This window comes from Salvelinus sp. IW2-2015, linkage group LG28 (genome assembly GCF_002910315.2).
Source record: "Salvelinus sp. IW2-2015 linkage group LG28, ASM291031v2, whole genome shotgun sequence".
Taxonomy (NCBI): Eukaryota; Metazoa; Chordata; class Actinopteri; order Salmoniformes; family Salmonidae; genus Salvelinus; species Salvelinus sp. IW2-2015.
The window spans coordinates 3,157,903-3,174,125 of record NC_036868.1 but is presented as its reverse complement, the minus strand read 5'-3'; the positions used below and the strand labels follow the sequence as shown (position 1 = coordinate 3,174,125).

At 41.5% G+C, this 16,223-nt stretch overlaps 1 protein-coding gene across 8 annotated transcripts; it reads right to left on the bottom strand.

Moving 5' to 3' along the window:
- Nucleotides 1–6,187: 6,187 nt before the first annotated feature.
- Nucleotides 6,188–15,174, bottom strand: matn3a (matrilin 3a). Of its 8 annotated transcripts, none has more exons than XM_070435761.1 (9): nt 14,908–15,174; nt 13,673–13,945; nt 13,448–13,588; nt 11,995–12,570; nt 10,585–10,722; nt 9,935–10,060; nt 7,483–7,579; nt 7,053–7,125; nt 6,188–6,975 (listed from the first exon to the last, which is right to left on the bottom strand). In XM_070435761.1, exons 1-8 carry the CDS (start codon nt 15,071–15,073, stop codon nt 7,068–7,070), a joined length of 1,575 nt encoding a protein of 524 aa, XP_070291862.1. In that variant the 5' UTR covers nt 15,074–15,174; the 3' UTR covers nt 6,188–6,975; nt 7,053–7,067. The 8 variants fall into 8 exon arrangements, with proteins under 8 accessions (XP_070291862.1, XP_070291863.1, XP_070291860.1 ...); XM_070435762.1 differs by having other exon boundaries at nt 13,448–13,570; XM_070435759.1 differs by having other exon boundaries at nt 13,448–13,945.
- Between the last annotated feature and the right edge of the window lie 1,049 nt (nt 15,175–16,223).

Genomic DNA, 16,223 nt, shown 5'->3' with positions numbered 1-16,223 from the left:
TCTGATCACCAGAAGTACAAAAAAATCTAAATCTGTAATCCTCACAGCCTTCACTTTACCCAGCACTCTCTCCACCAGTTTGGATATCTCAAATGGATTCTTCAAGATTGGTAATCCGATCAGTTGCTCCTCATTAATAAACCGTACTCCAACAAGGGACATTCTCAGCACTGTACGCTACTTTGCCGAGTTTTCAGTTCTTTCGGACAATAGTCCAATTCTCCTTGATTCCATTTGATTCTAGATTGGAATTAACGCTGAAAATATGGTCAAAGGTTAACACAGGTTTAGGAGATTTTGTTCTATGAGATAAAGCAGCCAGTTAACATGACCTTTATGAATTACGAAGCCTTTAAAAGTTCACAAAAAGTGACGTGAGCTGATGAGGATTCTCATAGAACAAAACATATAAGATCTCCTAAGCCTGTGTTTACCACAGACTTTATTTTTGGCATTTATCCAAAACACTACAAAAACGCCATTCATTTTCCCCATAGGCTTTGTCCAACGAACCATGGCGGAGTTAGTGCCTACAAGAAATAGCCATTATTATCTCTATAAGCCAGCATTAGTAGGCCTATGGTCATAGAGGTTGCCAGCTTTTAGTCCTCAAACCCCAAAATGAGTTACCTCTGGTAATTTCAGCCATTCTTATGGCAAAAATTAATAGGGAAAGAATAGGGTTTGGGGATAAACGCAGAAAATAAGGTCTGAGGTTAAGACAAGTTTAATGTTTTATTATATGCGATAATATCAGTCAGTTAACATTACCTTTATGAATTATGAAGCCTTTGTGCTTTATGTGCTTTTTAAATGACATAAATTCTTCAAAGTTCACTAAAAAGTGACGTTAGCTGATGATCTCAGAACAAAACGTATAAAATCTCCTAAACCTGTGTTTACCACAGACCTTTATCCAAAAACTGCATTAATTTCCCCATGTGCTATATCCAACGAACCATGGTGGAGTTAGTGTCTACAAAAAGATGTCATTACTATTGCAAAGGAGCAATCAAATCATAATTCGGTAGTATGCATCAGTATAATACAGATGTTTTCCATTTGTAACATGGTCTATTGCTTCCGTCTGAAACTCAGACTAAAACGTTACACTCAGGAAAGGACGCTCACAGACAAAAATGTGAGCAGACTTTTTCTAGGTGAGAAATTCACAGAATGATCTGAGATAGGTCATGTGTCCTCCTTTAAAAAAAAAAAGGTACCTTAAGGAACTATGGCCTGTTCAGTAGCCACTTCCTTTACAGCCCTTCTACCTTCAGAGTGTGTGGTCGGGTTCAGGCAGATCAAAGGGAAGACACACAGAGGAGGAGAGAAGGGCACTGAAGTAGGTACTGGGGTATAGACTGATGACAGCCTCTAATAAATAGCCTATAGAGAGGCATGTCTATAGGCACACAATGCACTAAACATAAAGGTTGTCCTAGTAGGCAAGGCTAATGCACAGCAGACCACAGAATAAACAGAAAACTAATACACTACCTGTAATGAACAAGATGGGAGACAGAGAGCTTGTTTCAAGCGCAGAATGTGTTTATTGTTAAAGGACCACAGGAGGCGGCAGGTAGCTGGGTCCAGGAGCAGGCAGCAGGTCATACACAGGGGTCCAAAAAGGCAACAGTACAGTCAGGGAAAAGGCTAGTAATGTCGTCCGGGAGATCAGGCAATAGGTTGATAACAGGAAATCCGATAGGCTAAAGTACTGGCAGGGAATAGGTGTCGTTAAGTGAGGGCGGCAAACACTATCATACACGGGAGGATTAAATTACAATGAAAACCAGCACTCCAAATTGAAGTGTGTCACAAAACAAACAATACCTCACAATGATGGGGTTCAAAGAACTGAACTAAATAGTGTGTGATAATGACATACAGGTGTGTGAACAGGGGATCAGAATTCAGGGGTTTGGGATCTGGAGAGTGAACTCTGTTCAGGGGATCTGTGTGTTTGAGAATGTGAGCTGGAAAGTGGGCTGGAAAATGAGCTGCGTTCAGGGGATCTATGTGTTTGAGAGTGTGAGTTGGAAGCAGACGTTACACTACCTTGATAGAAAAGTAGTTCTACTACTACTTTCAAATGCTGTGTCGATGCTCATTCAGCCATCTTTCAGCCATCACCTTTTTCATATTTGCTCTTTGCAGGTTGGCCTCAGTCTACACCGTAAGGAAGGATGTGTGTTTGTGGGGTGGGGCACCCGGCAACTGGTGCATTTTTCCAGTGCCCCAAACATTGTCGTTTGCTGTGAGAATTAACACAGAGTGTCAAAGTCCACTCATGGTCTGGCAGAAACAGGGCAGGCATCAATCAGCCCCTCACCATCAAAGAACTGCGTTATAAATCAATATCACTGACAACTATCATCCAGCCATAGCTGCAAACTGTTTGACGAACTGTTAGGCGTGTTGAATGAGGAGAGGAAGAATCAGCAATACTTACATTATGGTTTTGAAATAAAATGATGTTTACCATCAAGGTTGAGGTCAATTGTATTTTTATTCAAGTTGGAAACTCAGTTTACTTCCTGAATTGAAATTAATTTGACCTCAACCCTGCATGACATCGTTGAGGCGTTGCACTTTGTATTGTTTTGAATAGTAGACAGGGGAGAGCAGGCTTCCACTTAGGGGTATCAGGGTTTGYCTTAGTTTGGGTATATGTGGGTCAAAGGTTGAAGGTCGTGTCTTTGAGGGGTGCCATGTCAGTGTTTCCCCTAGATTTTAAAGAGATCCGTGCTGCACCACCCATGGCTGTCGTAAAACGTTTCCAAAGTTGGGTGTATGTGTGTGTGTCTGTGCATGTGGGTGTATGTACGTGCTAAGTATAAGGGACACATTTTTACGGTTGCCACTGTTAGAACAAAGACTGTGTTGTAGACCGTGTAGCCACTGAAATAGCAAGCAAACAGAAAACAGCTGGCTAGTAAAAGGTTCCAAACTAGACCTGAGGTAAATGTTTGACTGAGTACCTCACACAGACATAACAGACAGATCAACTGTATTTCTCAGGTGATTCAGACAAATGAACAAATACTCATTCCAGAGGGAAAATCTTCAGCGCCTTCTTCAGCTCTTTTAGCGAGGGYTGAGGTGTCAAAAGAACATGCGGTGACCCAGTTCCATTGAGGAGGAGCCGCAGTTCAAATATAGAGGTCACATGTGGTTGAAATAAGTTATCTGGGTGGCACTTGTGCTAAATTAGTCCATTAGAACAAGGTAATTATAAATTCCATTGTACAACCACATTTCAACCGCATGTGATCTCTATTTGAACTGGGTCCTCTTCAATTGAACTGGTTCACGGCATGTTTGCACCTTGACCATTGCCAAAAACATCTGAAGGCACTCTTTGGAATGAATGTTTGTTAATTTCTCTGAATCACCTGAGAAATATGGTTATTTTTATTGTAGGTTATAGTAAAGTTGCATCTCACTGAGATTCAGCAGGAACAGAATATTGTAAACTCTTTCAAAACTCCTGCATTGTTGGATCCATGAATGACATCGTTTTAGAAATGGAAGGATCGTTCCCCTTCTTCCGATGCTATACGTTTCTGAAAGCTCTCACTGCTACCATACAGCCAGAGTACATTTTAACACAGTGTTAACATAAATATCGTTGCTGGACCTAAATATTTGCCTTTCTATACTGACACCTAAGCGTAGGGAGCTCAGGTTTATATAACAAATACCACATAGAGCTTCTTTTGTATCTACATGTACTGCACAGAATTATAGCAGTATGTATCGAAAATGTGAATACCGGTATGTACATAAGTAATGTACTTGCTACCACCAGATAGTCACTAGTCAGAGTGCGGGTCAAACTTGGTGTGCCGCTAAAAACACGTGTGATTCTTTGTTTTGAATCGGAGATGTTGATGTCTTATATATATAGTCGTATGAAAACGTTTGGGCACCCCTGACAATTTCCATGATTTCCATTTATAAATAATTGGGTGTTTGGATCAGCAATTTCATTTTGATCTATCAAATAACTGATGGACACAYTAATATTTCAGTAGTGAAATGAGGTTTATTGGATTAACAGAAAATGTGCAATATGCATCAAAACAAAATTAGACAGGTGCATAAATTTGGGCACCCCAATAGAAAAATCACATCAATATTTAGTAGAGCCTCCTTTTGCTAAAATAACTGCCTCTAGACGCTTCCCATAGCCTCTAATGAGTGTCTGGATTCTGGATGAAGGTATTTTGGACCATTCCTCCTTACAAAACATCTCCAGTTCAGTTAGGTTTGATGGTTGCCGAGCATGGACAGCCCGCTTCAAATCATCCCACAGATTCTCAATGATATTCAGGTCTGGGGACTGGGATGGCCATTCCAGAACATTGTACTTGTTCCTCTGCATAAATGCCCGGGTAGATTTTGAGCAGTGTTTTGGGTCGTTGTCTTGTTGAAATATCCAGCGCCGGCGTAACTTCAACTTTGTGACTGATTCTTCAACATTATTCCCAAGAATCTGCTGATATTGAGTGGAATCCATGCGACCCTCAACTTTAACAAGATTCCCAGTACCGGCACTGGCCACACAGCCCCACAGCATGATGGAACCCCCACCAAATTTMACTGTGGGTAGCAAGTGTTTTTCTTGGAACGCTGTGTTCTTTTGCCGCCATGCATAACATCCCTTGTTATGACCAAATAACTCAATCTTTGTTTCATCAGTCCACAGCACCTTATTCCAAAATGAAGCTGGCTTGTACAAATGTGCGTTTGCATACCTCAAGCGACTCTGTGGCGTGTGTGCAGAAAAGGCTTCTTCCGCATCACTCTCCCATACAGCTTCTCCTTGTGCAAAGTGCGCTGAATTGTTGAACGATGCACAGTGACACCATCTGCAGCAAGATGATGTTGTAGGTCTTTGGAGGTGGTCTGTGGGCTGTTTTTGACCGTTCTCACCATCCTTCGCCTCTCCGATATTTTACTTGGCCTGCCACTTCTGGCCTTAACAAGAACTGTGCCTGTGGTCTTCCATTTCCTCARTATGTTCCTCACAGTGGACACTGACAGCTTAAATCTCTGCGATAACTTTTTGTAGCCTTCCTCTAAACCATAATGTTGAACAATCTTTGTTTTCAGGTCATTTGAGAGTTGTTTTGAGGCCCCCATGTTGCCACTCTTCAGAGGAGAGTCAAAGAGAAAAACAACTTGCAATTGGCCACCTTAAAAACCTTTTCTCATGATTGGATGCACTTGTCTATGAAGTTCAAGGCTTAATGAGCTCACCAAACCAATTGTGTGTTCCAATTAATCAGTGCTAAGTAGTTACAGGTATTCAAATCAACAGAATGACAAGGGTGCKCACATTTTRYCATAGCCTATTYTTCACATCTGATTTAATTTCATACAACTTAATATTGCTACACTAAAAATCTTTGTCTGGACAATACCCCAGTACTCAGCTTTTATTAGAAAATGAATGGCATGCCACTGTGATCATTTTCTGTGACGACAGAGTAAATTATTATGCAGCCTCAGAGGGGTGCCCAAACTTTTTCATACAACTGTATATACACACACACTCAGTTGCCAGTTTATTAGGTACACCCATCTAGTACCGGGTCGGACCCCCCTTTGCCTCCAGAACAGCCTGAATTCTCTGGGCATGGATTCTACAAGGTGTGGCGTTCAAACTTTGTTCAATTGTGATTAAGGGACCTAACGTGTGCCAGGAAAACATTCCCCACACCATTACACCACTGCAACCAGCCTATACCGTTGACACCAGGCAGGAAGGGGCCATGGACTCCTGCTGCATACACCAAATCCTAACTCAACGTGAGGCAACAGGAACCGGGATTCATCGGACCAGGCAATATTTTTCCACCCCTCAATTGTCCAGTGTTGGTGATCGCGTGCCCACTGGAGCCGCTTCTTTTTGCTTTTAGCTGATATGAGTGGAACCTGGTGTGGTTGTCTGCTGCAATAGCCCATCCTTGACAAGGACCGGCGAGTTGTGCGTTCCAAGATGTCGTTCTGCACACCACTGTTGTACTGTGCTGTTATTTGTCTGTTTGTGTCCCGCCTGTTAACTTGKCATTTTCCTTCGACCTCTCGTTAGGTGTTTAGAGGCTGTTAAGGAGACTGAACCATGGAGTACTGTTTCTTCTGGTCTAGACTACTTTCAGAGGGAGAAACAAACAACTTGTAAAATACTGAACTTCCCCTTTAATATTCATCAAGTAGTTCAATGGATAAAGGCACTGTGCAAAATAATTRTCTCTCCTGGTCTTGATTGTCACATATTCAGTACATTCCTTTTTTTTATTCCGACGTACACAGCACACATGGGGGTGTACATTTTCCTCACATTATAGCGTTCAACATTTTGCACTGACACAACCTAACAGAAATACCTTAATTGGCGGGCACAAAAAACAAATTACATATTTCTACCAGATTGGAAATGATCAAATATTGTATAACATTTCTAAAATCTGTTCAAATAAAACAAAATCTTAAAAGCAATGACCCTCACTGACTGGTCCCTACTGAACATTATAAAAATAAAAATAAATCAATATACTTCAAAGAAACTTCCAAAAACAAAWTCCAAATGTGTTAGCTGAAGCAGACTTGATGAAAATGTATTAATACAATAAATGTATTTAGCACATTTCTAAACGGGGTATACCGTTATATACTGTAACGTTTCGTGGGAACTTGATGCTCATATATGGACAGACTGACACTGTTAGCCCCCATAATTCCCTGGTACAGTCCTGACCTAAGTCCAATAGCTTGTTTAAAGAACCATGGACTGACATTATTTCCGTCTAGCTGTTGCAGTGTTGTTTATCCAAAGTTCCACTGTCTGTTGTTGTCGATGTCCGCTGATGTGATGGAGGACAGCAGTAGTAGTACATGCCTGTGTTGCAGTGGTCCGTGACTGTGACGACTGGCTGCGGGGCCATCGGAGGTTGGCTGACCCTGCTGAGGGTAAACAAATACACAGAGGTCAGGGTTGGAAGGTTTCAACCTAGTCTTCCTTATAGGGATTTGTTACTTACCGTTTCCTCCTCCCCTTAGACAGGTCCCAAAATGTTCTCAATCTGTTCCACTCTTCCTGTCATGTCAGCTAGTGATAGGAGTAAAGGCAATTCCTTTTCATGGTAAAACATTAGGATTAAGCTAACAACTTGAATAAAAGGTTAATAAACAGTTACATCTGAAAAACTAATTTATAACCTTTTTTTTTCATATACATATATTTTTTTACAATTGATCTACAACATCAGATTATCCAGTTGACAAAGTAGCATTTGCTTCCACAAATCTAAACCGCATAATGTCATGGTAGATCATGCAACCCAGCCCATCATAAAGGCATTCAAGATAACCCATGAATTACTTTGAAGGAGGCATACCACGGAGTCTTCAGCCTATATTGAATGTTGCGGTCAGTTATTTTCCTACTGTGAACTAACAGAAAGGATATGTCTGGCAGTGATCTCCTGGAGGGCGGCCTGTGTCTGCATCTGGAAAGCCAGTCTGGCTTCACACTTACAAGGGTCCTCCACCACCACCACCTTCATCTCTTCATGTTGGGACAGAGCAATATGTCACGTTAGTGTTAAAGATTACATCATGTATGTACATACAGTTGAAGTCGGAAGTTGACATACAGGTTGGAGTCATTAAAACTCATTTTTCAACCACTCCACAAATTTCTTATTAATATAGTTTTGACAAGTCGGTTAGGACATCTACTTTGTACATGACACAAGTCATTTTTCCAACAATTGTTTACAGACAGATTATTTCACTGTATCACAATTCCAGTGGGTCAGACGTTTACATACACTAAGTTGACTGTGCCTTTAAACAGCTTGGAAAATTCCAGAAAATGATGTCATGGCGTTAGAAGCTGATTGACTCAAATGATGTCAATTAGCCTATTGGAGGTTTACCTGTGGATGTATTTCAAGGCCTACCTTCAAACTCGGTGCCTCTTTGCTTGACATCATGGGAAAATCAAAAGAAAAATCAGCCAAGACCTCAGAAAAACAATTGTAGACCTCCACAAGTCTGGTTCATCCTTGGGAGCAATTTCCAAACGCCTGAAGATAACACGTTCATCTGTACAAACAATAGTTTGCAAGTATAAACACCATGGGACCACGCAGCTGTCATACCGCTCAGGAAGGAGATGCATTCTGTCTCCTAGAGATAAACGTACTTTGGTGCGAAAAGTGCAAATCAATCCCAGAACAACAGCAAAGGACCTTGTGAAGATGCTGGAGGAAACCGGCACAAAAGTATCTATATCCACAGTAAAACAAGTGCTATATCGACATAACCTGAAAGGCCGCTCAGCAAGGAAGAAGCCACTGCTCCAAAACCGCCATAAAAAAGCCAGACTACGGTTTGCAACTGCACATGGGGTACTTTTTGGAGAAATGTCCTCTGGTCTGATGAAACAAAAATAGAACTGTTTGGCCATAATGACCATCGTTATGTTTGGAGGAAAAAGGGGGATGCTTGCAAGCCGAAGAACACCATCCCAACCGTGAAGCACGGGGGTGGCAGCATCATGTTGTGGTGGTGCTTTGCTGCAGGAGGGACTGGTGCACTTCACAAAATAGATGGCATCATGAAGTAGGAAAATTATATATTAAAGCAACATCTCAAGACATCAGTCAGGAAGTTAAAGCTGGGTCGCAATTGGGTCTTCCAAATGGACAATGACCCCAAGCATACTTCCAAAGTTGTGGCAAAATGGCTTAAGGACAACAAAGTCAAGGTATTGGAGTGGCCATCACAAAGCCCTGACCTCAATCCTATAGAAAATTTGTGAGCAGAACTGAAAAAGCGTGTGCGAGCAAGGAGGACTACAAACCTTACTCAGTTACACCAGCTCTGTCAGGAGGAATGGGCCAAAATTCACCCAACTTATTGTGGGAAGCTTGTGGAAGTCAGCCTGAAACGTTTGACCCAAGTTAAACAATTTAAAGGCAATGCTACCAAATACTAATTGAGTGTATGTAAACATTTGACCCACTGGGAATGTGATGAAAGAAATAAGKTGAAATAAATCATTTTTTTTACTATTATTCTGACATTTCAAATTCTTAAAATAAAGTGGTGATCCTAACTGACCTAAAACAGGGAATTTTTACTCAGATTAAATATCAGGAATTGTGAAAAACTGAGGTTAAATGTATTTGGCTAAGGTGTATGTAAACTTCCAACTTCAACTGTACAGTAGATAACACCACACAGGAGGAGCCTCTCACTCAATACCTCCCAACTAATGTTGTTATACTGTTGAGTTCCATATACTAGTTGGGCTTGCAATTGTTTTTCTACAGACCAGGGTTGTGTTCAGTAGAGTACATCGTAGCAAAAGGTGTTTTGCACTGGAAAATAAATGTGTTCTTATTGGACTAGATCAGGTAGTGTCTGGAACATTTTCTAAACATGACCATGTATAATGTTTTACTAAACATGACCATGTATAAGTACTTTACCTAGGTTCAACTGATCCTCTTTAATAGCAGTAGACATAACCAAAAACTAATCCCTTACCTATCCTGGTTTTGCTCTCGTGTTCTCTAGTAGGCAAGACGGACAGCACAGAGAGTTTGGTTCCATTTGCATGGCCATGACAGGAACACAATGCTATGACAACGTTGAAGCAACCTAGCGAGTGTTACAAAGTGTTCGGCAAATGGAAAACCAACGGTGTATCAAGTAGTAATATTGATTGTGCACCAGTTGGATTTTAAAAGCTGAATGAAGACTTATCTGCTTATAAGAAAACTAACAAATTAGAGACCTTCTGTGATCACCATCCATAACGGGTCGAGCATCTGAGCATACTCAATATAAAGTTCAAATTATATAAAGGAGGCATATTTAGAATACAACCAGTTAGCCCACTGACTCTTACGTTTCAGAGTACATGTTTTCTGGTCCAGGTTCAAGATATAGCCCTTCCGACACTTGCAGTGATGGGACGCGTTGCTGCTGACACATATGTGCTCACAGTCGTGTCCCATGGCACAGGGGTCCACACCTGGAATAAGCCGGGGTTAATGGAAGGCGTTGACAAGCTAGCAGCATGGGTACAATTTCATAGGCTGGCATCATATTTGGAACTGTTATAGTTTGTACGCATAAGGATTCTGTCTAAGTCAAGGTGATCTGGGGTAGTACTCTGAAGAAGCCATACTATCAAACATACTTACCTCACTGTATGTAATGATGGTAATTTATAAATCATTTATTCAATTTCATTCCTGGATGGCAATTTGATAGAAACGCTCATTTCAAAGTGAAGATACCATAACAAACTTAAGTAGGATAACATGTTTTAAGTATATATACACATTTTGCCATAGCCTGTTTGATGAAATTGTGGATGCAAAGGACACTTGTATAATCTGAGTTCCAGTGGCAATATTTGCAAGCTTCAAAAAGCTGTATGGAAGTATATATTGACATAGTGCCAGCTATACACTGTAACTGGAAAGCTGTTGGACCATACACCTTCAATGCAACTCAGCCAAGGTCCTTTGCAAACATAGTGGGGAGGTTTACGTGTCTGACTCTGGGAACATGTTTTCTTGTCCGTGTTCAAGAGATACCCCTCCCGACACTCGCAGTGATAGGAGTTGTTGCTGCTGCTGCTAACACACATGTCCTCACAGTCGTGTCCCATGTCACAGGGGTCCCAACCTGGAATAAGTCGGGGTTAAGTGAAGCCGCCATCAAGCTACACATAAAGCAGCATGGGTACAATTTCATAGGCTGATAAGTTTGGAACGGTTATAGCTTGTATGCATTCAAAAGTGATCTGAAGAAGCCATATTATCAAACATACTTACCATATATAAACGCTGGTCGTTTATAACCCATTTATAATCTAATTTATCTAAGAAAATGTCATTTCTGTATATAGTATAAATAGCATAACAAGTATAGATACCATAGCAAACTGAACTAACACATGTTTTTGAGCATATGCATGTAAGTGCAGAAGGTATACACATTTTTCCATAGCCTGTTTGATGAAATTGTAGACGCAAAAGACTGTTTGTTGTATTGTCTGAGTTCCAAGCTTCAAAAAGTTGTATGGAAGTATATCAATAGACTATTGAAATAAGGCCAGCTATACACTGAAGGCCACCTAATGTGACTGGAAAGCTGGTGGACCATACACCAACTCAGTCAAGGTCCATTGCAAACATAGAAGGGGGAATGTTAACATAAAAAATAAATACATTTTAAAAACAATATTAAAATGTACACAACATTCAAGTTTAAATAAATATTAGAATGTTATGAAAAAAAGTCAATTTACTATTCAAAATGACTGAAGGTTTTAGAACAGTATTCTGATCATTTTAAACAAAGCAGTATGATTGACAGATTCAAAGCGATCTCTGTGTGGCATGATGCTTTGATTTCTCCTTGGTCAATCATTAATGAGCAGTTACCTCTTCGATCACCTTCACTTGTTGAAGGACCATCCTGTCTGTTACTAAAAGTGAGGAACCATACCTGACTCTGTTCACTAGAGACCAAGATTGGCCAAAACTCTTGGGGCAGGTTTCCCAGACCCAGATTAAGCCTAGTCCTGGACTAAGAGGCACTTTCAATAGAGATTCTCCATTCAAATAGATTTTTAATCTGGGACTAGGTTTAATCTAAATGTGGCGAACCAGCCCAGAGTAGACCAAATGGCCGAACTACTTTCCAATGGGCTGGAATCTAGTACCAGGGTATATAAACCTTTAATCCATGTGAGGTCTGTTTTTTCTCTTTACCATTTGGTCAACGTATAATTTACACTTGAATAGCAAACCTAAGGATTCAAAATTAAGTGCTAAAGAGAAAACAGATGAAACCACCCCTGTAGACGGTACACGGTCCCTACACATTCTCAGACTAAAACCAAGGTTTAAGGTTTAGACTAGTCTCCTCCTCCTCCACCCTACTCAGTCATACCACACAGGGTCTCCCTGAATTTGGAGGTGAGCTTCTCGATGACGCCGTAGGTCTCCACGTAGAACACGTGGTCTTCCAGAGGGTTGCTGGCCATCAGCCGCAAAGAGGTCATGTCGGCTCGGTCCACCCCCACCGCGTAGATCTCGATGCCGGACCCCCGGGCAGCCGCTGACACCTCCTCCACCTGGTCCTGAGGACGCCCGTCTGTCACGATGATGGCCACCTTGGCGATGTTCTTCGACTTTGGCCGGGCGCCTGACTCTTCGGTGAAGGCCTCGGTCATGGCCGACTTGATGGCCAGGCCAGTCATGGTGCCGGCGGCGAGGGGCTCAATGCGGGTGATAGCCTGCTTCATGTTGGGCTTGTTCAGGTGAGTCTTGAGCAGGAACTCGATCTTGACCGTGCTGGCATAGTTGACCACGGCCACACGGGTGGCTTCTGGTCCCACGTCCAAGGTGTCGACCATGTCGGCCAGGAAGATCTTGACCTTCTCAAACTCTCCGGGGCGCACGCTGCGGGAGCTGTCGATGATGAAGACCAGGTCCAGGGGACGGCTCCTGCACGAATTGTCGGTCGCTGGRGGTAAACCAGAAGCATTGCAGCTCTTAACAAGATGGCCATATGTTCACACTGAAAAGCCCAGTTTATTTCATACAAACTCATTCCATTGACACACACACATGTAGCCCTAGTTTGTGGATTGAAAAGCGACATACATTAATTCATATTAGTGTTCATGAAGAAAGGTGAAACAATTCAGCTACACAAAAAAAGGACATTTCTCATGGTTGTTTGGGGGATGCACAACTCTGGTTTCTTGAGAGTTATAGGATGAAAGAGGGGTTCGCAAGCCCATGAGTTGTACATCATTTCAGTTAGACGGTTTAGAGGTTAGTTATTACAGTATATTATGCCTTTCATCGAGCCATACTGTATCCTTTCACCTCTCCTAACTGTTCTTCTATGTCAATAGTTCAGGATTGGACTGTGAAAGGCCAAATTGAATGGCAAGGCTTCATTAAGCTTTGACATCCCAACTGATGCAGAATTTGAATTGTTACCAGTATCCTTCTTTAATCATACTGTTGTCAAAACTGATTTGTTTTTTTCCAGAATAAGTTTTTTTTWTTTTATCCTTCTAATGCAGTGAAGAGTATTTAAATGTATATCCAGTTATTCATAGTTTTTTTTGTTCCAAATTATAACCTACGGAGAACAAGAAAGTAATTTTTGACTTGTCRCGGAATGCTTCACCCCAGTATTGTATTGTGTTTTGTCATTATTAGATTGCAAATAACATAAATTCTGGCTGGTTGATTATGTGATGAAATTATCAATGAGAATGGTTGATTATGTTACAGTAGTCCTGTGCTATTATAAAATAAAAAGGCAGAGCTGACCTGGACAACTATGGATTGAATTGGTTGGGTTGGAAGGGAAACCTGGCTTCTACCTGTCTCCACACTGGTGGTGGTGATGTCGACGCCGCTTTGGGTACTGACAGGTAGTGTTGGCGGCACGGGGGTGGTGGTCACCTCCAGTGGCAAGGTGGTCATCACCGGTTGCAATGTAGTCACTGATGGTAGAGTTGGAACTGTGGTGGGTAGGTACACCACAGGGGTCGTTGGCACTGTAGTAGGTTTAGGCTGTACCAGAGGTAAAATTTGTGGACATTTACCTTTGAATTTGTGGTGGTGGCTCACTGGTGGGAAAAAAACTTTAAACAGGTGGTGGTGAACTACTGGAGGTGAAAGGTCTTGGTATAGGTTGTACACCACCGGTGGCGCTCGCCCTTTGAATCTGTGTTGGTAAGGTCTTAAGGGGACAGAGGGTCTGGGGTAAGCCACGGGTGGAGATAGAGGGCCAGGTTGTTGGTAAACCACGGGCAGGTGGATCCCTGGTGGCTGGTGGTGGTAGTGATAGCCTCTATGCCTGTATGCACTGGCGTGAACTAGGGGCCACCAGAGGAGGAGAGGAGGAGCGGTAGAGCAAATTAGTTAGTCAGCAAATGGGAAAGCTGTGAGTCTTTATGAATGATAGTTATGGTTTCAATGCAAGTTTGTATAAATTATAGTTATGGGTGTGTTGTTGATGTGAGAATGAACTCCGCTTGCTTTAAGAGTTAGCATGAGAATACTGATTAGTTGTTGAAGCATGAGTGACATGAGCTGGTAGCCCCTTGGCTCGTTTCAAACAAGCATAGAGGAATATCGCACTAATAAAATGTTATAAATTGTAAATTACTTACACATGCATTTAGTCTTGTAGCACATATAGATTTGACAAATATGTCTGTCTTATAAATTTGGATGTTATTGTTTAGCCAATAAAGCAAAATCAAGTATAATTTGTTGCAATTTTGAAATTGTAAATAAAAAAAAAGTCGATGTAAGTTATTGCCCTGTTAAACTCCATGAACATGGAATGCATATGTCCAAGTACCTTAGTACATGTATTAGCATTTCCACATAGCAGACTAGGGTTGCAAAATTCTGGTAACTTTCCCAAAAGGAATCTCCAACCAGGATTTCTGGAAAACCAGGTTAAAAGTTACTGGAATTTTGCAAACCTATAGCAGACCGAATTATCTACAATACAAGGAGTGGTTATAATAAAACCAATTGTTCCGTGCACATTTTACGCGATTTTTACGCACGGACACTTGGTTGGTTCCCAATGAGGAGAAGCATGAAATTATCGGATTAATCTCTCGTGGACAGACTACGAGTAGTTGGCACGAGATTTTGATCGGATTAGACAAATAATTGAATTCAAGATGCGCTTTTCAATTTTGGCGGAAAATGTACTTGGCAAAACAATCAAGTGATATTCAGTGTGTATGTATCATGACACAAAACACAAATAGAAATAGAAAGGTGTACGGGGGACCAACACCTTTCTCTGAAAACCTACCTGAAGGAGCGAGCGTCCGCAGCGGTGGAAGGACAATATTTCTACGTTGTGCATAACTTTGAGCAGTAACCTGCTGTGGATCGAATCCATTCAAACGGTACGTTCCGTATACATCAGACACAAAGAGGAAAAGGCAGTAGACGAGACTCCCGAATAAAGACTTCATTGTACCAATGTTTTCTTCTCACGTCCGTTCAAGTTCTTGCCGGCTTACCCAGTCCGCACAAATGTCTGAAACTCAAATGTTTAGGAGAGGGACTTGGAGGGCCAATTTGAAGACCACTGACCAAAGCACGTGTGTAATTATTGTCCAATCCAGATGCAAGATGGAAAAGAGCGCATTTTCCCCCTCCCCAAACCAAACWCCATTTTGGAAGGGTCAGTGATGTGCAGGATCCTTGAATGTCCCTACCCCATTTCAATTGAATTGTTTTCAGGAGGTCAAACCAATAATCACTAAGCTATTTGATTTTTAATTTTAAGACCTCTTGAAGTATCTAAAAAATATACAGTACCAGTCAAAAGTTTGGACACACCTACTCATTCAAGGGTTTTTCTTTATTTTACTATTTTCTACATTGAAGAATAATAGTGAAGACATCAAATCTATTAAATAACACATATGGAATCACGTAGTAACCAAAAAAGTGTTCAACAAATTAAAARATATCTTATATTCTTCAAAGTAGCCACCCTTTGCCTTGACAGCTTTGCACACTCTTGGCCATCTCTCAACCAGCTTAACCTAGAATGCTTTTCCAACAGTCTTGAAGGAGTTCCCACATATGCTGAGCACTTGTTGGCTGCTTTTCTTTCACTCTGCGGTTCAACTCATCCCAAACCATCTTAATTGGGTTGAAGTCCGGTAATTGTGGAGGCAAGTTCATCTGATGCAGCACTCCATCACTCTCCTTCTTGGTCAAATAGCCCTTACACAGCCTGGAGGTGTGTTGGATCTTTGTCCTGTTGAAAAACAAATGATGGGATGGCGTATCGCTGCAGAATGCTGTGGTAGGCATGCTGGTTAAGTGTGCCTTGAATTCTAAATAAATCACAGACTGTCACCAGCAAAGCACCCCGACACCATCACACCTCCTCCTCCATGCTTCACGGTGTCAACCACACATGCAGAGATCATCCGTTCACCTACTCTGCGTTACAAAGACACAGCATTTGGAATCTAAAATCTCAAATTTGGACTTATCAGACAAAGGACAGATTTCCACCGGTCTAATATCCATTGCTCGTGTTTCTTGGCCCAAACAAGTCTCTTCTTATTATTGGTGTCTTTTAGTAGTGGTTTCTTTGCAGCAATT